This window comes from Drosophila serrata, unplaced genomic scaffold (genome assembly GCF_035046125.1).
Source record: "Drosophila serrata isolate PLE 108 unplaced genomic scaffold, ASM3504612v1 contig_190, whole genome shotgun sequence".
NCBI classification, from domain to species: Eukaryota; Metazoa; Arthropoda; class Insecta; order Diptera; family Drosophilidae; genus Drosophila; species Drosophila serrata.
The window spans coordinates 833,933-855,579 of record NW_028257088.1 but is presented as its reverse complement, the minus strand read 5'-3'; the positions used below and the strand labels follow the sequence as shown (position 1 = coordinate 855,579).

Below are 21,647 nucleotides of genomic sequence, written 5' to 3'. Positions count from 1 at the left end.
GACATAAGTATCTCCTCTCATAGAAGAAAAAGCCAAACAAATATATAATTATAATTATATACTCCTTAAATTAACAACTATTCTTCTTAGATTTTCCAGGCAAAACCAGTGCAAACTATCGCCCACAAGTTCGGGGTTCTGCGAGTGCCCCAAAAGGTCTCCATTCATTCCATAATTCAGCCCTCCCACAACCTCTGTTTATGATGATCCTTTGGCAGCCACACACTGCGAGGCGGTCTTGGTCTTCTTCTGGCCATCATAAACATCAATTTCACACAATTATTGTATGCAACAATTCACCGCTGATTGCGAATCATGGGTGTGCCAGTTGTCCTGGCTGCTCCCTCCCTCTCTCCCTCTCTCTCTCTCTCTCTCTTTCGCACATATCACAATAAAAAGAAAAATATTAAATACATGGCGGGCTTTAGTCCTTATTTGGGTTGCGGTGCGGCCAGTGTTGATTTGATTGCGTTACAGTTCATTTACCCGGCGACCGAGGACCGAGGACCCAGCAAGGATACGCGTCGCGAGACCAGGAGACACATTGCCCGCCCACATCAGGACCTACACCCTAGAACCACCACTGCCACCATTCTCAGCAATTTCCATTCTCCAAAAATCCCCACTTTTCCCTTTCCCCCTTTCTCTAGTCAACCCACACACACACACACACACACACACTCATACACACAACAGGACCCTCGGTAGTTGGAGCGTAAGCCATTATGGTCTCATTTTAGAGGAGCATTTGGGTTTCGGGTTTTTCGCTGATGCACTGAGAGAGAAAAGCTATTCATTTGGGTTCATTTTGGTGGAATCAATTCCTAATTATTTAATTCTTCTTGTGTTTCTTTAGAGGCAATGGCTTTCTATTCATTTCCTTATAGTTTTTGTAGTTATTCCTTCCTCCGTATTATTATTAATAATGATAATTATAATGATAATGAAAGAATGAAACATTCTCTGCTATTCATTTTCTTGTACTAATTTTAATGCGCTCTTTAAATGAGTAACAAAACACTAATTTTCTACAATTCACCTTCTAATTATTAATTTTCTTGCCTTAATTTTGGTATTTTTATAACCTTGTTATTACTTTTTTGTATTTATTTCCATTGATATTTAATTTAATTTATTAATTTCATTAATTTGCTTGTTATCATCCCCAAGTATTCATTTTTCTAGTATTCACTCTTTACAATTCACTTTCTGGTGTTTATTAGTTGACTCTCACTTTAATAACCATTTTGCAACAACTTGTAAATGCTAAATATCAATTTTAACTCATTTCCCATACCCTATGTGAAATATTCCCATAAAATATAGCAAATTTATGAACCAAGTTCTGTGATATATTTCTCTTAGTGTAGGAGGGGCCTTGGGTTTCTCTCAAACTGGAAGCTGGGGCATTGGCATTCGAATTGGCAGGGCGCCAGGCCAGCGATTGAGCGAATTTCAATGCAATAAATGTGTGACGCTCAGCTGGAGGTTGGCCACCGCCTCCGCACACACACTCTACACACACACACACCCCTCCTAAGAGTGTGTGTGCGGGTGGCTGTAATGTAATGTAATGGTAATGACCCCATAAACTGAACAACTTGTTTGTGCCCAGTGCAAAGGGTTGTTGCCATTGTGTCGCCGAATGTTTGCTGCGAGAGGAGAAGGAGGAGAGCACCTCGTCCTTCCCACACTTGGTGGGATCCTTGTCCTGCAATTGTCCTTTGAGCTTTAAACAGTCGTGTCGTCGTCATGGCTAGCTGGCATATGTCCAAATCGCTAGCGAAATTGATATCGATGGAGAGACTTTGGAATCGGAATCGGAATCGGAAAGGGGTCCTGCTTGGATCCTTCTTATATGTATATATGCCAAGTGATGATATAAGGATTTGAAATCAAATCAAATAAAAAAAAGGCTCAAACAAAGACAAAGTGGGTTTTGAGTTGATTAAAATGGTTTTGGGGATTTAATAAGTATTTCTTACTAAATATATTTAATGTAATAACAACCATTTGTCAGGAATATCCTTGGAATAGGTTCTCAATTATAAATCCCTTCTTGGTATACTCTCCAACTCTTAATTTATTAGCTAATTTTAGATAATTTCCTCATTCTTTTCTTGTAGATATTTTTAGCTTTTCTTCTGTTCTTTTTCCTCGCGTAGCAATTAATGCAATAATTTTTCACACACACTCTCTGGAATGGATGGAGAGAAGGCCACTTAAGGTTGGCGAGCTGCTAATGAAGCTTATTTACGTTTCGTTTTATTTTTTTTGTTCTGTTTCTTTTGGCCTTCTTGCATTTGTATGTGTCTTGTCTACTCACACACACACACACACACACACACACACACCTATAGCCGTGATTAATGTATTGAAAGGGGGGAGGGAGGGAGGTATACCATTTTCCTTTCCCTTTTTCCCGGGTTTTTTCCTTTTGGGAAGGGGGCGGAGCAAAAGTTCTGGCAATTCTGGATGCCGCGTAGGTAATAAGATTGATTTTCACTTTTTCGCTTTTCACACTCACACTCACACTGTGGGAAAAAAGGAAACAGAGAACTTAATAGATGGAAAATTAGATTTCCCAGAAATCGTACAGTTTCTTAAGAACTTTAGAAGCTGGGAAATAGATCAAACTGAAGATTTAATCCATGAGGGAAATTCTTGATGATTTCTTTGATTAAATATTTAGATTTCTTCGAGTGTTTTTGGGCAATCAGTCACACGTGTGCCACCCCCGCGACGCACAGACTAAAACTTGATTAATTATGGCCATTGATTTGCTTTCCACGGCTTCATCTCTCACTCTCTCTCTCTCTCCATATCCTGGAGTCCTTTTCATTAATTTCTGCGCTGCGAACTGCCTGTGGGCGGCCAGCGGCCTCTCTGATGATCCAAAAAAGGACGATGAACGCCTCCTCCTTCCTCCACTCCTTTCGGAAAAAAATCCCAAACCGAAAATCCACCCCTTTGTCCATCCATCCCCCTCGCTCACTCACTCTCTCTCTCACTCTCTCTCTCGCTATCTCTCTCTGCCACGTTGTGGAAATTTATTAATTACGTTTTTGGTCTTATCAAATTACGCTCTGCTAATGCACTCAAATTTATACCTTCCGTGCTTTTTTGAGCTTTTGCTTTTACACAATTTATTGGCGGCCATTTTGTTTTGTGTTTCTTCAGCACTTCTACCTGGTGTGTGTGTGTGTGTGAGGGGGAGTGGTGTGTGTGTGTGTGTGTGTGTGTGTGCGAGTGGCTCCTAATTTGTCCTCGTTCGAATTGTAACGGAAATTGGTTTCGCTCTTTTCCTTTTCCTCTACCTCCTCCAACTCCTCTCCTCTTTCCCCATCCGCTGTCTCCCTCCCCACTTTTCCGACACACACATATACCCACACACACACACACAAACAGAGAGTTTTCCCGCCCGTAATGGCCAATTACAACAACAATTGCTTGTTCCTTCAACAGCTTGTTCCATTGTTCAACTTTTGTTGTCACAGTGAAGGCTCTGTAAAGTGAACCCTGCCTTTGTGTTTGCTTAGCTTTTCAGCTAAGAAAATGGAAAACAGAAATTGTTGAATAAGTTCCAGAAAATCAAAAACTATATTTAAGACTTTAAAAAATGAAGAGAAATGTTTAACAAACTCTCTGGGGTTGCAGAAATTAAATATTTGAAACCTAATTAAGTGCCATATAAATGAATACTTCTAACACATTCCCATATTTAAACCTTCTCAAATTATATTTCTTAATATTAATAATAATCTTTGCCAGCTACATTTCTGTTTAAGTTTTCTTTACCGAACTTTTCCTGTATTTCCGCTGCCTTTTCTGTTGTTGTCATTATTATTATTATTGTATTTGCTGTGGTTGTGTTTTGCAATATGTCGAAATTTAACTTCCGGTTTCGTATTTTTCCCTTCTTTCTTCCTTTATTTTTTCTACCAGCAGTTAACATTTTCTATTTTATTTATTTATTTTCGTATTTTATTTCTGTGCTCCCTTCGCCGCTTGTTAACACAGAGCAACAATGCGAAATGTGGAAAATGGGTAAGAAGTGCGAGTGCGAGTTGAAGAAAATTTGCCAAAGGAAATGTTCCATTTTCCATGCGATTGTTGTGCCTTGAGTGTGTGTGTTCACTACAAAAGCAAATTGCCACACACATATACATATATAAATATATATAAATACACAACAGGAGATGATGACAAATTTGCTGTATCGAATGGCAGTTGTTGTCAGGATACTGGCAGGACCACCAAATGGTTTGGGAATATATTTCTTATGTAAAGCTATATATGTTTTGTATAAAAATCCTTTAAGAATAATTAACTATGAGCAGTGAGTATCTATAATCAGTAAGTATCTATGACCAGTAAGTATATCTGAGCAGTAAGTACCTATGATCAGTATGAATGTATGTATGATCAGTAACTAACTTTGAACACTAATAAACAATGACTTGCACCTTTTGTAACACAACACATTCCTGAGACGTGGCCGGCAGCAGGCACTTCGTTCCGGGGATGTTTGAACCAGTTGGGAATCATAAGTACAGATGTGCAAGATTTGTTTGGGAACAAATTTAAGGTATTTCAATGAAACTATGGAGTTAATCTTCTATATAATTTTACTAGTATATAAATCGGAGCATGGCGAATCGGCGGACTATATATGCACATATATATAGTTGCCATAGAAACAATCGGACGATTTATAGAACTATGATCAGTGATTAGCTATGACCAGTTATTAACTACAAGCAGTGAGTAACTCTGAACAGTAAGTATCTATGACCAGTAAGTAACGATGATCAATGAGTATCAATTACCACTAAGTAAATATGAACAGTAAGTAAATATAATAAGTAACTAATTATGATCAGGAAGTATCTATGACCAGTAAGTAATTATGTATGACCAGTTACTAACTTTGAACACTTGTAAACAATGACTTGCAACTTTTGTAACACAACACATGTCTGAGACGTGGCCAGCAGCAGTCACTTCGTTCCGGGGATGTTAGAACCACTTGGGAATCATAAGTACAGATGTGCGAGATTTGTTTGGGAACAAATTTAAGGTATTTCAATGAAACTATGGAGTTATTCTTATATATAATTATACTAGTATATAAATCGGAGCATGGCGAATCGGTGGACTATATATATACATATATATATCTGCCATAGGAACGATCGGAACATTTTAGGGAAACAAATTATAACTTTTCTAGTTTTCAACAGATTTTAACCAATTTTAATATAGAGCTTGATTATATTTAACTAGATTTGCGTGTATGAAAATCGGACTACTTTATCATATAGCTGCCATACAAACGATCGTTAAAAATAAAGAAAAATAAAGTGAATGAAATGAAAGCAGCCATTACTTCATTGTTTTTTTATAATAAAGATATATATATTATATTGTATTAATTCCAAGTGATCGAATTTCAATCTGCAAGAGTATACAAACTGCGGCGTGCCTAATTGAGCTTAATTACTTTTTTTTACTCTTAATTAATTTAATCTCCATACATTTTTATACCCCTGAAGGTTATTATAATCTCAGTCAGAAGCTTGAAACTAAGTGAAGGAGTCATTTGCGACCCTATAAATCATATATATTCTTGATCAGCACAAAAAGCCGAATCGATTTAGCCATGTTTGGAAGAAAAAAATTTTTAGAAATTTATTTTTTTAATTTTGTGCTTAAATTTGATATTGTTAAATGGTCAAAAATTGACAAATTTTAAATTCTGTAAAACTTTATATCTAAATATGCGGATTAATTAACCCTATAAAAACTAGCACAGAACAGATTTCCGAATTAAAATGAATGCATTTTTGGCTTAGTTATGAATTTTTTAAAATTAGATATTTCAAAAAAATGGTCATACAAAAATATCTATAAATATCGGTATTGTAATTTTGGTCAAAAGCTTGTAACGCTTGAAATAGCAATTTGCGACCCTATAAATCATATATATTCTTGATCAGCATTTACAGCCGAATCGATCTAGCTATGTTTGGTGAAAAAATATTTTTTTGAATTTTTGTTCGAAATTTTATGTCAAAATATTAATATTGTTAAAGTTGCAAAATTTGACGAATTTTAAAATTCTTTTAATTTTAAAACTCAGTATGCAGTTTTGTTAACTATTCAAAAACTAGCACAGAACAGCTTCCCGAATTGAAATAAGTGCAGGTTTGGCTCAGTTATGAAATTTGTAAACTTTGATATATAAAATATTGAATATGGAATAAATAAAAATAACCATATTTTTTTTTGGCTTTTTAAAATTTGATTTCTCAAATTGTCATATAAAAATATCGATTCAAAGAAGGCGAATATTATGTTTGATTTCCAATACAATCCTTTATCACACTTACAAACTGCTAAAAGTATATAAGCTATGTCTTCCGAAAGTTAGTTTCCTTTCTCGTTTTAACTAGTTTCTTTTTAATAAAACTTTAACAAACCTATAACCCATGACATTTTAAAGATTTTTATACTCTCTATAGTATTTTCTATAATAAATAAATGAATAATGTTCTGTACTCACCCTGATCTGCCACATTGATAACACCATCCTGGGCCACCGCAATGGCGGATATGGCCTGGAATCGGGCGTTCGAGGAGAGCAGTGTCTCCGCATTGCTCAGTGTTCCATCATCGTTCAAGGTGGCCGCTCCGCCACCGATGCCCGCCGCCGTTGTCTTGGCGCCCAGGAGCACAGTGGTGGTTGTGGTGGGTCCCGTGGACATTAGACCACCGCCACCCACGATGCTGGCCAAGGTGCCACCGCCTCCGTTACCGTTGCCCGAACTTGTGCCAGAACCCGAGGCACCGAGGGCAATGCCACCGGCACAGATGCAGGCGCCGCCATTGGAGCCACTGGAACCACCACCACCGGCGGCGCCGTTTGATGCGCCCGCCGACGAAGCGTTGCCATTTCCGTTTCCGTTTCCGCTTCCGTTTCCGCCTGCTGGTGTGGTGGGCGTGGTGCCGCCATTGGGCCGCGTGGGATTAACCGTTGTGGAATAGGCACCGCCACTGGCCACGCCCACGCCGGCAGAGGCAGTGCTGCCATTGCTGCCGCCCCCAATGGCACATTCGCAGGTCTGGGAACTGGAAATTGACAAAAAAGAGAGAGGGAAATTAGTGGTTATTTATATGTTTTACTTGGGAAATCTTTTAGCCAAGAGTTCTTCAAGTTTTGAAATTGATAGAAAACTGGTGTTACCCAATAGCTTTAGCTTGCAGCTCCTGCTTTGCTAGGCTCGTTACTGATATCCCTCAAAAAGGAGTCCCCCTTCCCTTAGTGCCTTCGCTATCTCTGGCCGCACCCGTGCTCCTTCTAGGACTTTACTGGGTTTTCTGCTCGAGACGCATATTTATGATGACATTGTTTGTTCGATAAACAGTCTAAAGTAAAGCGAACTCCGGGCGCCGCTTATCGCTGCCACGCCCACGCAACAGACACGGATACGGACACGGACACCCTTGTACCACCTTTTCCGCCATTAACTCCTCTTTTTTTTCTCTTAACCCTTTCCACCACCGCCGTCACCTCTGACACCCGACCCGACACTGTGCAAAATGCGAGATATGGCTCCACAAAAGACGCTAAAGGGGGTGCAAAATGAAAGAAGAAGGGAAAGAAATAAGGAAGGGACAGACTGAGGTGGGGGCGGAGAAAAAAAAGAGTGAAAAGTTGATTTATAGTTTCTGTCTGTGGCGCGACGGCCGCTAATTACTTTGCCACGTCTGCCGGCCACGCCCACCTCAACCTTTAACCCCTCTATCTGCGACTTAACCCCATTGAGCCCCCCTTGGCCAGCACCTGACGCCAGTCACATGGTCGGTCTCCCACCTTCTACTCTCTGCAAATTCTATTTGCTTAAATCAACTGCTCCTCGTTTTAGCCCCAAACTACAACATAACATAGTTTGTGTGTTTATAGGGGTTTCCTGGTCATCTCATCTTGTTTCTCTATCTTTTTTTCTCTCTGTGTATTTGTGTGTTTCTGTTGGCGCCACTCAGCGAACCAAATTAATTGGTTTAGTCCGAAAATTTGCGAGCTACAAGCAGAAGCAGCAGCAGCCGGGGGGCTCGTAAATGTTCACGGTAAATGATAATTTTTTGTGTATGAGTGTGGAGTCTTACATGGGGTTTTATATGGAGTTAGTCCTGGCTGAGTTTGAGCTTTTAAATGGATTTATTTTTATATTTTTTAGTCAAGTTGTTAGTTAAAGAAAACAGGTTTTTAATGCCCAATTCCCATTTTAAATGCTTTATTTAGTTCTATGCAACACTAGTGCTGCTTTCTTCTAAGTTGTGCAACACTGAAACTCCTTTTTAACTGGCAGTTCATTTTTAGCTAACATTTTCCTTTTCCTTAGTTGCTAAAATACAGCTCACTCAATATATATTCTCCTTGCCTTTCTACTTCTCATCTAGTTTTTTTAATATATTTATTATTATATACTTCTCTTAGCTTAAGGTCTTACAAACTTTCTCATTTCATTGTTTACAAAAACATATAGTATATCCCAAACATCCTTCTCGTTGCTCCCAAAACTTCTCGTTTGTAAATGAAAGTTCTCTTGCCTGTTTCTGTTTCCATTTCCGTTTCCGCTTAATGCCCCACTTTAATCAATGCACAAAATGCAAATGGCTTTAGTGCCTCTGGTGGCCAAGCACACGTGGTATTCACATATGTGAGGAATATATACATAAATAGATGTACATATGTACAGCTCAATATACATAATATGTATAAACTGTGGTGGGGCCATGAAAAATCAGACAATGAAATTCCCCAATGTGAGAGAATTCCAATTAATTTGCTGGTCACCGTTTTTCGATGCCTTCAAAATGGGTTAATAAAGTCAAATAAAGTTAACATAGCTCCATTCCAGGAGCACAGAGCACAAGGATATATATATATATATATAGAGAGAGAGATCCTCTGGGGGCGCCATTGCCTAGTTGGCCTGACATTTATGGCCGTTTTGGTGCATTGGCAATTTTGTGCTTCTCTTGCTGAATTTTTATTATTTATGTCCCACACTCCACTACACTCCACTCCATCTATAGCCTTGTCCTGGTATTTTACCCTACCCTACCCCATCCTCCCCCTGCTTCTGTGTGTGTCCCGTGTGTCGTTTTGGTAGACATTTTGAAAAATTGGCTGATATCGTTCGGCAATATGCAAATAGCCCGGAGCTCACTTAATTGGGTCAAGTATGCGCATAAACAAGTCCGAGTGGAGTCAATCCTGTCCGTTTTACCCATTCAACTCCCATTCCATCCCATTTCTCCCCTTTCTGGTTCTGGTTCTGGTTCTGGTTTTTGGCCAGCGGCCTCCTGACCAAATTCCCTGCCATGTTGACCCAGTAGCCAGTCAATATTTGAGGGCATAAAACAACTAAGAATGCAATAGTCTGCGTCGGCTATTCCAAACTATACACACACATATGTCGAATTATTTATTTTCTGTGCACTTTGATAAGTCGGCAAAAGTCGGATCAAATATCACTCTGGTTTCTGGTTCCGGCACCACATGTGGGTATAAAAGTGTCATAATGACACTGAAAACGGTCGCCTTTTTATTGATTGATATTTCCCAGTCAGGTCAAAGGATTATTGTGTGTTTGGAAATGTATAACTTTACTTCAGAATAACTCAACATTCCGAATTTGAAAGACCTTGCTCCCATAGATCCCTTAGTTGTCCCGAGTTCTCTTTGTTAAACCTATAATAGTAATATTCAAACAACTACTCACCCCGAGCTCTCCTGTTTGCCAGCAAAATATCTCATATTCCCGGCCGTATCCACCACACGAATCGAGTTAATTCGCCTGGAATCGCTGTCCGCTATGTAGAGATCCCCGAACGGTGAGAAGGCCATGGCCAGGACGGTGCCGAGAACATTATCCGCACCGGTCTTATTGACCCTGCCGTCCTGCCCAGCACCGTTGCTGCAGTGCAGCGGTGTGCCGGCCACCACGCGGATCTTCATATCGGAGGTGAGTCGCAGGACCAGACGGTCGTCGATGAAGTGCAGCGAACCATCCAGGGGGCTGAGAGCCAAGCCAGTGGGCCACTGGAGCTGCGCCTGGTTGGCCATCAAGGTGCCACTGCACGGGGCCGGGCTCCAGTGATTGTGGTGTCCATGATGGCCGATTAAGGTGTGTATCACACCCTTGGGATCCACGGCTCGGATATTGGTGCCATCGGCTATATACATGGTACGGTCCGCAGCGATGGCCAATCCCTTGGGATGAGATAACCGGGCGAGCAGGGCGGGTCCTCCATCGCCACAGTTGCCCTCGTCACCGGGAATGCAGCGTTGGCCACTGCCCACCACGGGGTCACTGTTGATGCTCGGATCCTTGACCTTCTCCAGACGCAACAGTCGCAGAATCTGATGCCTTTCCGGATCGGAGATGTACAGGTGTCCATCGGCCGGGGAGACAGCCAAATAGTATTGATACGAAACCTGGGTGGCACTCAGCTGCAGAATGGTGAAGACCTTGCCATCGGGCGTTATCCTTCGCACCAAATTAAAGTCTCCCACATAGAGACTGCCATCTGGGCCAGTGGCCAATGCAATGGGGGTCAGCAGCTTGGCATCCTTGGCCACACCATTGCAGTAATCCGGACAGGTGAGTGGTCGCTGGAGACCAGTTCCCATCACCACCTTCACCGTCCGCGGATATTCCTTCATGTGCAGCGTGCTGCCGTCACCCTTCTGCAGGATGCCCTCGTGGAAGTTGTAGTGATGATGAATGTCCAGGCCCCAGCCTCCAATATCGGATATGTCCACATCGTAGCCCTGCAACTTGGCCGTTTGGGCGATCCAAACCGGCGACTGGCAAGTGCTGTGCTGATATCCCACCGAGATCCTTGCCACAGTCACACCATACACCTTCTGGCGGTACACATTGCGCTTGTTCCAGGCGAATGTGTGCACCAGACTGGGATCCGCCTCGTAGGTCTTCACATGGAGTGCTCCCTCGATCTCCACGCCCACATGGACATGGGTGAGGGTGGGCGGTATGGTTTCCGCTGTGAGACGCATTCGGACGATGCTCAGGTAGCCGCTGGCTTGCGAGGATTGATAGGTGAGATGCAGATCCGAGCCAGGTATCTGGATGGATTCTTGGACAATCTGGGAGGAGAGGAAGGCAACAAAAAATTAGCTAAAGTTTCAGTTAAGAGCCTCTATGAAATATTTCTAACATATATTCTCTATAATCTGCGTTTCTGTTGCAACTTTCCAAGAGCTTCATATTTAATCTTCAAGATCTTGTAACTTTTTCCACAAAACGCCTAATTATACCCTTTATTTGCTACATTTTTCTGGCCTTTCTTGGATTACACTGTATATTATTTACAACTTTACTTTATTTTTTCCTTTGACACCCCTTCTTTTTGTGCTTTTTTGTGACCTTTGTTAAACTTTACCATGGCCCCTTTATGTGACTATTCAGCAGGGGAAAACTTTTACTGCAGGTGGGGAAAAGGTTTCTGGGGGGAGCAGGACTAATGGGAAAAGGGAAAGCTGGAGGAGGAGCAGGACGACAGCCGAGTGTCTGGCGGTGACCGCAGCTGGACAGGTTCGAGTGCTGCAATTAAACGCATTACGAATCCAGCCAAAGAGATTTCTCTCGCTCTCCCTCTCTCTCAGAATTAATGTCCTTCTCCTGCTGCTCCTGATGCTGCTCCTCCTCCCTTTTCCCCCCCTTCAGCTCCTTTGATGCAAAGTTATAATGTCATTAAGGCAAACTTTAAATTAATTAAAACTGCGCTGCGTCCAGCAGCTGCTGCCAGGACTGCTAATTAGGAATGGCATTAGGGGCGAGTCCTTGCACACTTTTCCCCCACTCACCTGAGTCTCGGCAAAGATGACCCTCTTGCCGGGCATGGCACCCACACCGTTGGGCATCCAAGTGCTGATCAGCTGGGGACGCAGCTTCTCGTGATCATGGTCCATGCACACCTTGCTGGCATCGTTGGCCTCATCCGCCGTGTGATAATGGATCGAGTTGAGGAATGTCAAGGCGGGATTCAAGGGAGCCACTCTGTGTAAGACAAAATAGAAAGGAATTAAAAGATTTTTAATAAATATATAATATATTTTCAAGGCATCTACTATTAGTTTCCGTTTAAAAAACTCACTTAATATTCCTGCTGGTGGTCTCATCATCATCGCTCAGCTGCATCTGCACTGGCGGCAGCACCACGATCCTGTTCCAGGGCACAAAAACGGTCCTCGTCAGCGGCCTAAAGGGGCTTCGCTGGAACTGCAAGGTCACCGCACCGCCGCCATTCACCAAGACATCGAACCTGAGAGGGGAAAATGGGAAAATAAAAAAAAGAGAGGAAAATTAGAGGGAGGTGAAATATGAAACGGAATACGAAATTAGTGCAAAAGTTGCTGGGGCCAAACATGCAAATTAATATTTTAATGAACTTGAAGCGAATTGAATTGGACGACGACGACGACGAGGAGGAGGAGGATACAAGTCCTGCTAGCTCTCCCTCTGAACAACAATCTAATTCCAAGGTGGAGCCCCAGATAATACCTCAATTGTTTGTGGGAAATTGAAAAACTTTAGATGCCGAGGCAGAGTGGCAGAGAGCATAAGTTAAGGCCAAGCCCACTGGCCAGGACCTCCGCCAGGACCTTCGTTATACCCCATCCCATCCAGTCATGCGTTAGCCGCATTAAATATAATGATGGCCGCCGACGACGCCACTGCCATTATTACAAGAGAAAATTCGCATTGCAGCTACGGAAAAGTTGCACAAAACTTCGCTGCTGCCAAGGCGAAGATGTTGGAAAACAAAAGGCCAAAACAAGCCGAGAGCTGAGGAAAATGCGAGGTTGGGAAAAGCTACAGCCAAAGCCAAGTTGCGTAGGAAGCAAGAACTCAAGAAATGGCGAAAAACTTTTGCTTTTGAAATATATTTAATTAATGCGATTTTTAATTGTGTTTTGTGTGCGTGCGACAGAGATAGCTTTTTAGCTGGAAAATTGTTTTCCCAGCCTGTTTTCCTGCTCCCTGATATTTGCCCTGAATTAAGGGACAAAACATTCAATTGAATTGCCTCGTAAACAAAGCGACCAAAGCTGCCCCCATAAACATGTCCATAAACAAGGACATGCATTTCATTAAAAATAAAGTGGTCACAGCGACAACACACAACGAGCAGCACGGAGAAAAAACTAGGAAAAATATCCTAAAAAAAAATAAAGATAAAGCAAAAAGCTGGGATATATATATATATATATGAATATGGGGGAATTGTGTAAAAATTTGTTACAATTTTTGCTAATTTAATTTTACTGTTTTGCCACACTGCAGCCACACGTCGCCTGTTGTTATTGTTGTGGTCGCCTTTATCGCATGCATAGACATAAAGTCCACAAGTACAGTTGCGCTCAAAATAATAGTTGGGAATATTTGAACTTGTTTCGATTTGATTGAAATTTGGTTTTGTATAATTTTCAAGGCTAAATTAGCTTATTCTTTGGGTTTGTTGTTATTTTACTCTGAATTTTCTATAAATTCTTAAGAATGAATCATTTCCAACCATATTAACTATATATATTATTGATCAGCATCAACAGCCGAATCGATCTGGCCATATCTGGTAGAAAATAATTTTTTTTTCGAAATTTTTTCAACATTTTATAAGGGTTTACATCGTTAAAATTGTCCAAATTTGGGGAAAAAAATTTTAATTTTTAAATTTTCAAATTTGGTATGCAGATTTATAAGCCCTACAAAAACTAAAACAGAAATGGTTTCCGATTCTAAATTGCTGCATTTTTGACTTAGTTATGAGATTTTTAAGCTTTAATATTGTCATATAAAAATATAGATAAATATTGAACCAATAAATGGTATTAACATTTTAGTCAGAACCGTGTAACTCCTTAAATAGTAATTTCCGACCCTATAAACCATATATATTCTTGATCAGCACAAACAGGCGAATCTTTATAGGCATACAGGAAAGAAAACAATTTTTTTAAATTTTTATATCGATAAAATTGTCAAAACTTGACAAAAAAAAATTGAATTTTTAAAATTTTAAAAATGAGTATGCAGGTTTGTTAGCCCTACAAAAACTAAAACAGAAATGGTTTCGGAATCGAAATCAATGCATTTTTGGCTAAGCTATGATAATTGAAAAACCTTGATTTAGCTGAAAAATGAGCATGTAAAAATTGTATCTATACTTCATCTCTATTAATTTAAGTGTTGAAAAATGAAACTTAAAGAAACCTACTTTCTTTCCTACTTTCTCAACCTCGTCTGTCCCTGTCTACAGTCCGCTGTGGCACTGCATTCATTCATTTGTAATTGAATTGAATTTTATGAGCATGACCAGAGCGAATAGTCAGCCGCTGGCGCTCCTCCCGGGTGGGTGTGGGGTGGTTTTGGGGGGTGGTGGTGGTGCCTCCCAACCACCAACCATTTAGCGGAGGCAACAACCCGAAAACACACACACATGAAGACATACGTTTTCCACCGTAAGAGAGAGGGAGGGGGGAAAGGGCGTAGGAGCAGAGCCAAAGCTCGAATAATACTTATGCAATAAAAAATGCCAACAATAATCCCCTGCAGCACAATATAATGACTTTTATTACCTTTATTACTATGACAACAACAAGCAACACAATGCATGTCAGAGGGAAAAGGCCGGGGCAGCAGTTGGAAAAAATTAAGCAGGACCAACAAATGGCGCAACAAGAATGAGAAAAGTCGCTCCGGGAAAGGGAAAATGGAAAATGGAAAATGAAAAAAATGGAAAATGGCAAGAATGTAAGTAAGTTAGAAGTATGTGTGCTGCTGCTGCTGTTGTGCGTGGTAGCTAATAAAAGCATAGAATTGAAATAAACATTATAAATACAAAACCATAAAATCCTGCAACAAGCCCGAGAACCAGCAGAAGAGGCCAAAAGTAACAGGCCAACGGTACACATATGTGGAAAATGGCAATGGTGGGGGAGGTTGGGTGGTGGAAAACTGGTGGGTGGGGGTGCAACACACACAACACACACAACACACTGTTGCTCATTGGGGCGCATAATGCGGCATAGTGGCAGCATCAGCAGCAAAAGACATAACGCACATGAAAATAAATCTAATAAATACCTGCAAAATAAACTATGCTTCAAATTACACAGGAAATAAAAATTAATAAAGAATTTACCCAAAATAAATTATAGTTTAAGAGAAATATCTAGCTAACTACGTTTTCTAGAAATTTGGAAATTTTTAAAGGAATATTTAGCCACTCAAAATCTTTATTTTTAAAATATTTATAATGATTCTGGTTTTGTGTATCAAATATATGTTGAATTATTACTGAAAAAAAATTATTTTAATAATAAATTATATGTATTTTGCCAGAAATATCTAGCTGACTTAATTAAATTAATTTTGAAGTCAATTTTAAAATGTTTCAAATAAGTATTGATTCCTAAGTTGCATAACTCCAAACAAATCTTAAACATGCTGTAGAAAAACATATAAATAAATATAATTGAACCCTTTATTTTTTGATATTAAGAAATAGAAAAATATATACCAAAAAACCTATAATATTTTCCTTGGAAAAGTAAGAAAATGATCACAGCAAAAGACTCCTGACCACTGGCAGTGTAAAAAGCCAAAAGTAATGTGAACATAAACAGGAATTATTGCGAGCTAACACACACACCCAGCACCAGAACCAGGAGCAGTCGCAGGAGCAATAAGGAGGCCAGCAGGAATATAAAAAAGTAACAAGGACACACACACACACAGGACCAACTTTAAAATCCCTCAAAGAAGGGGCAACAACAATGGCGAAGCAGCGGGCAAGATAAATAACAACAACAAAGTTGTCATAATAAGAATACACAAATTAAAACTAAGGATTTGATGGCAGGACCTTCTAGCTAGCTAAAGCAACTTGTTTAAGTGATTGCTCACAGGGAAATAATATTTATATATATTAATAAAAAGCCATGGAAGAATTTACTATTTTTGTTGCAGCTATAAAGTCTCCATGTTGGCTCAAAAGTTGAGCAAAGAGGCCATTGGCCTAATGAGAAATTAGGGCCGCAGTGAGGTAAAAATGTAATGCAGTGTCCTGGAGCAACCTTTTATCTCTGGCCCAGATATATGTATATATATATATATATATACATATATGTAGAGTGTATAGTGTGTGTAAGTGTACCTGGATATTTGCAAAATTGAAATAAACAAAGGCAGTGTGTGCAAAACACAAATAATCATCAGACAGTTGGAGTTTTGTCTGTCTGCTGCACAGATTTTGTTTGTATTCCAGCGTTTGGCCATAATAAAATCAGGCAAGAGTCTCGGGTGCGAAATGTTTATTTAAATTGGCCAACACACACACACCCTGAAAAAGAAAATGGGAAAACAACAAGGACAGCAAACAATGTTGCTGATGGCAGCAAACGGAAATCCTTTTTTGCAGAAAGAAAAACAAGTGGAAAAATATTTATATTAGATATATTGGATTGCTGGCCATCTCTGTTTCTGTTTCTATTCCAGTTCCAGTTCCTGTTTCTGTGGCCCATAGTTCTACATCCTTTTACAGTTGAGAAAATATTTCGTCTATGCATCTTTGATGGGCTCAATTAGAGTAAATGCTGGAAAACTTTTGCTCTTCTGTCTCTCGGTCTCTCGATTTTGTGCTTAAAAAGCAATTCGAATAGAATGTCAAATAATTGAAACTAATGTCCTCGGAGCAGCAGCACCACCACTAGTCCTGCGGTGGCTTTTGGCCAATTGTCCTAGTGCGGTCTGTGGCCTATAGCCCAAAGAAAGTGAGAAGAGATTCCAGGATGCTGCAGGATGCTGCTCCTCTCATTATGCTAACCACTTGTGTAAACTTGAGAAACATCAAAGCGAGAGATTTAATTAAAAATTTTGATAACTTGCTTGGCTCTATCTCTCCTTATTTCTCTCCAAGGACGATCCACCTTTTATTTTCTTATATTTTTCTTAGATTTCTTGTCTGTCTTGTTTCTACTTTCTTTTATTTCCTGGCCATCGGCGGATTCCATCAGCAGAATTTAATCAACGAAAAAAGTTCCAAGGAGCTCATCCATACGGAAGTAATTTGCATTTAACAAATATTGCGTGTGCATGCACGCGTACAGTGAAGCCTCGAAGGAGCCAATTAATTACGAGTAGAATTATTATTATTATTATTTTTTTAATAATAAATTGGGTTTTGGAAAATGTAGATTGAATTATGTTAGAGGTAGTTGTCTCTAGATAAAGTTTAAATAATTGACTCTTTCGCTGATATTTTAAATCAAAATATTTATATTTATAATTATATAATAAATTAAAGATTGTACTCACCATCCTCCTTGACGGGTCAGAGTGAAGCCAAATCGGGAATCACGATCCACGGAAACGCGAATGCCCACGATGCCGAGTCCTTGGGGTGTGATCACTTGTCCTCGCATCACCGAAACACGACTGCAGGGTTGTCCAATGAGAGAGAGCATTCCAGGGTTGCCACGTCCAAGTTTGAGTATGGATTTTATTTGATTTATTTTGTTTTTGGAGTGAATTTTTTTTGGTTTGCAAAAGATAAAAATTCAAGAGTTAGTTACTTGGCAATATTTGTGATTGAGTTTTGAACTTTTTTTTCATTCTTTGGTTTCGTTTTGTTTAGTTTTTTTGTTTTTTGTTTTTTCTTTATTTATTTTCTGTTGGTTTCTAATTTAGTTTTGTGGTGGAAAAATCATACATTCTGATAAAAGGTGAAGAAGAAAACATTGAGCATTGTTTTGTATGTATTTGATGGAGAATGGGGAAAAACTGAAAAGCGACTCGATATTGTTTTCTCAGCACTTGGCTCTAAGGACACAAAACCGAAAAGAAGTTATGCAATAATTTTAAGAAATATGAAATATTTATTTAAGTATAAGTTTATATATATATATATAAATGTGGTTCTATATAGCTATGTTTCTTTTTTTTTTTTGGTAATTGTATTCGAATGCATATGTTTGGGGTTTATATAGTAATTTTTGGGGGAAGAGAGAGAGAGAGCATGAGATGGGGATGAGAGTTGTCAGAGTTTGCTACTTTGTATCTGTATCTGTATCTGCAGCTGCAACTGCAGCGTATCTGTAGTATTTGTATCTTATTTGGTGCGAGTTCCTGGGGAATTCGGAAGAGTGTTTTGCCCGGCTTTTGGGTAATTCAATTATTGAATATCTCACAGAGAGAGAGTGTGTGGAGTCGGATGAGTGTGTGTGTGAGTGTCCAACAATGAGCAACGAATGAAAAAAGGGAAAGCTGGCGGGAAGAGCAGGAAGAGGACATCCTCTTCGTCCTTTTCCGCCGGATCAGAGGCAGGGGCAGGGTGCAAGTGCAAATGGCACGCAGCTAGTGGGAAAGGAGGGGGTCTTGGAATGCCAATATATATACTATATTTATTGAATCTCCTTCGAACATTTCTCAGCGAGTTCATTCAGAATTTCAAGTTGCTTTCGGTATTGAATGGAAGCTGCGAGACCAAACGGTGGGAGAGATCTTGAACTGGGAATGCTGGAGGGAAGCGGGGGAGTGAGGTGCAGAGACATCGATTGATGGGTTATCGATTGGTGGGTGTATGTTATCGAAGGCACAATCGGTTACCTTAATAAAGCAAGGCATGAAAGGGCATTAAAACTGTTACAGAATATTTGTAATATTATCAATAAGTAATCAATATATTATTACAGAAATAGGTGTTGCACTTAAAAACCCTTTTCAGGTCATATTAATTCGATCACTGCTGGCCTATCGATAACTTGAATCACCCACCCACACACTCGCCCATCAGTCGATTTGTAAACATATTCAAAAAACGCATGCAATAGTTAACATTAATTTATTAAGGAAAAAAACTAGTTGAAAAAATGCAATTCGATATATATGGCATATCGATTGCTGCTGCAATTTCCTGCGAGTTATTCAATAGATGCGGCTAACGGTAACAACAAGGCCAAAAGATCAACTGAAAAGCCAAAATGAGAAAGTGAAAACACAAACAAAAAGAACACAACACAAAACGAAGAGAAGAGAAGAGAAGCGAAGAGAAAATGAAAAAGTTGAAGCTATGGAAATCAAAATGGCATTCATCGGACCGATAATCAAATCGATTGTCGATTGTCGGTCGCTGGAAATACGATACTTTCCACGAATCGCTATGCAAAGTGAAGGCAGTTGCCCTTGCAGTGTCCTCTGGCAAACGTTTAACCCCCGGACAGCACTCACTATCATCTGTCTATCGATGGATGGATGGATGGGTCGATGGGTAGATGGGTGGGAGCAGGCGGCAGGAGACCAGCTGCGACCCAAAATCATTTTCATTTTCATTTTCATTTCCATTTACATTTCCATTTAATGAGCGCACATTTCTGGTGAAAGAAACTATGGCAACCCGCCCGCCTTTTTCTTTGTCACTTTTCTACTAAAGAAAAAAGTATATATATATATACTATATATATTTATAAAGAGAGAAAAACCAGCAACAATGGACCGATATCCGATTTCAAGTTTGCCAATTTATTATGACAAAAGTCGAGGACGAAATATGCTTCATATTTCCAATAAATGGGGGGAAAACAGCAGGGGGTTGGCGTTTTCCCCCCCGCATATATTTTATATTTATTTATTTTCCTGGCAGACTCCCCCCCTCTCCCCCCTTGGCCACCCCTTTAGAAACAAAATGCCGCAGCGGCAGGGACTTCCCCTTCCCCACCTTTTCAAAGCAGGCGACGGGCGTAGAAAAGTTGCCAAGGATATCGGAAACGAGCGCAATTGTTTGCACTAATTACTGCAGGAGCCCTGCCAGGAATCGAGGGGGGAGAGTTGTGTCCCTCCTCAGGTGCTCCTCTCCCATTTTCCCACCCAGAATCCACCCAGAGAGAGAGAGAGAGAGAGGGGTCTCTGCAGGTTGGCCTCTTTTAACTTTTCTGCCAGCGCAAGTTCTCGAAAACATTTTCAAGTTTTCAAGTGTTGCAATTTCTGAAAAATCCCCATCCGCCTCATCATCCTTCTCCTCCTCCTCCTACTACTATTTTTTTATAGCTTTTCCGCCCTCTCATCTTTTTCCCAGCTTCCCAAACAGACACATAAACACATAATGTACAGTTATTTGGGTCAGAGTTTTATGTGCCCAGTTGCATTTTTATTAGGAGTGAAGCGAGGAGGCGGGTGGAAAATGGGGAAAACCCATTGGAATTCTTGGAGAGCACCAAGCCAGCTTCTTCAGTGACTTCTAATTGCAATTGACCAAAGTCCGAGGCCGAGTCATGGCATTTTCCCAACGTCTCTCTGGATACTTTATACTTTTCTTTCCATTTTTATTTATTTTTTTTTGAGTGCAGGCACTCCTTTTCCTTATTTTCCGCACATGGTCTTGGCTTGCGATGCAATGAAGCAGCATTTTATTTGAAATCCAACCGAAAAGCAAATTGCCAGGATATACAAGTACAGAGAGGGTTGTGTGGAAGCTTATTATTTAAAGAAATATTATTATATATATTATTGATGTTAGTAGGAATTGTAAAGTAGAAAAATCTCTATTCCCATTTGATATATATATTCGCTACTAGGAGGCTTTACTGTATTCCCTTGCTGTGTGTATGCATTCCAATTGATTCAAGTGGTGAGTGCCATTGATTTTTATTTCGCATTTGATTCGTTTCGTTTCATTTATTATTTATTTGATATATTTGCACTGCACTGGCAGAGGCCAAGAAGCCAGTCAGTCGTCTGCCTTTTCCTCGGTTTTTAAGACTTTCTGACTTTCTACTCTCTCTCTCTCCAGGTAAATCACTCATACGCCACCGACACTTGAATGTCTTCAGCACATTTCCGTTTTGTTTGCTTCGCTTCGATTCGATTCGATTCGTTACGTTTTTGATTTGGTTATGAGAACGCTTTTCACTTTGATTTTGTTGCCAAGCAGAGCCACAAAATGTAAATGTTTCAATATGTACATCTACGTATGAGTAATATTTATCAAGCAAGAAAGTGTTAATTTATGCATTTTTATCTATAGAAAACTTAAGTAATAAAATTCACAGAGTTTCTATTTTCCTAGCTCTATCAGTAACATATATTTTTCCGCCGCTTTTCAATCTTTTCAATCAACCGAACGTAATAAGCATTATCGGCAAAGACCACTCTCGAAAATTATGTGGCAATAAAGGCATTTATCCCGTTGGGAAGTAGAGTGAAAGCAATGCCGCAAAAATGTTCTAATCTCATTCGTGGCCCACTCTTGGGGTTTTCCCAAGTCACTCCCTCCCCCCCCCCCTCCACCAGATTTGCCTCCCCCCTTTTGCGCCCAACTAATCGCCCTTGCAGCGAATGAGCAATAAAGGCAACAAAGGCTGCAAAGAAAAAGGAGCCCGAAACCCGGAGAAAACCCGGCATTGTCGCCACTGCACCTTTTGTGTCAAAAGTGCACTTCCATTATTAGCGTGGGAGTGAAAAGCGGGGGAAAAGCCCCGGAGGGAAAGGCTGCCTGGAAAATATGAGAGAGAAGCTCGCGCATAAAGGAAGTGCATTTAATTTCTTTTCTTTTCGTAA

General features: G+C 40.1%; 1 protein-coding gene across 2 annotated transcripts in view; it reads right to left on the bottom strand.

The window, feature by feature from the left end:
• Positions 1-21,647, bottom strand: part of Ten-a (Teneurin-a transmembrane protein) — a 183,170-nt gene that overhangs the window by 8,738 nt on the left and 152,785 nt on the right. The window contains exons 14-18 of one of the 2 annotated variants that reach the window (XM_086829327.1): positions 17,412-17,531; positions 12,190-12,357; positions 11,900-12,092; positions 9,792-11,179; positions 6,566-7,131 (exon numbers count right to left, since the gene is read on the bottom strand). In XM_086829327.1, coding sequence (XP_086685453.1) covers positions 6,566-7,131; positions 9,792-11,179; positions 11,900-12,092; positions 12,190-12,357; positions 17,412-17,531 — 2,435 coding nt within the window. Of the gene's footprint in view, positions 1-5,030; positions 7,132-9,791; positions 11,180-11,899; positions 12,093-12,189; positions 12,358-17,411; positions 17,532-21,647 lie in introns of those variants that run through there. The other variant, XM_086829326.1, reaches the window with a different exon arrangement.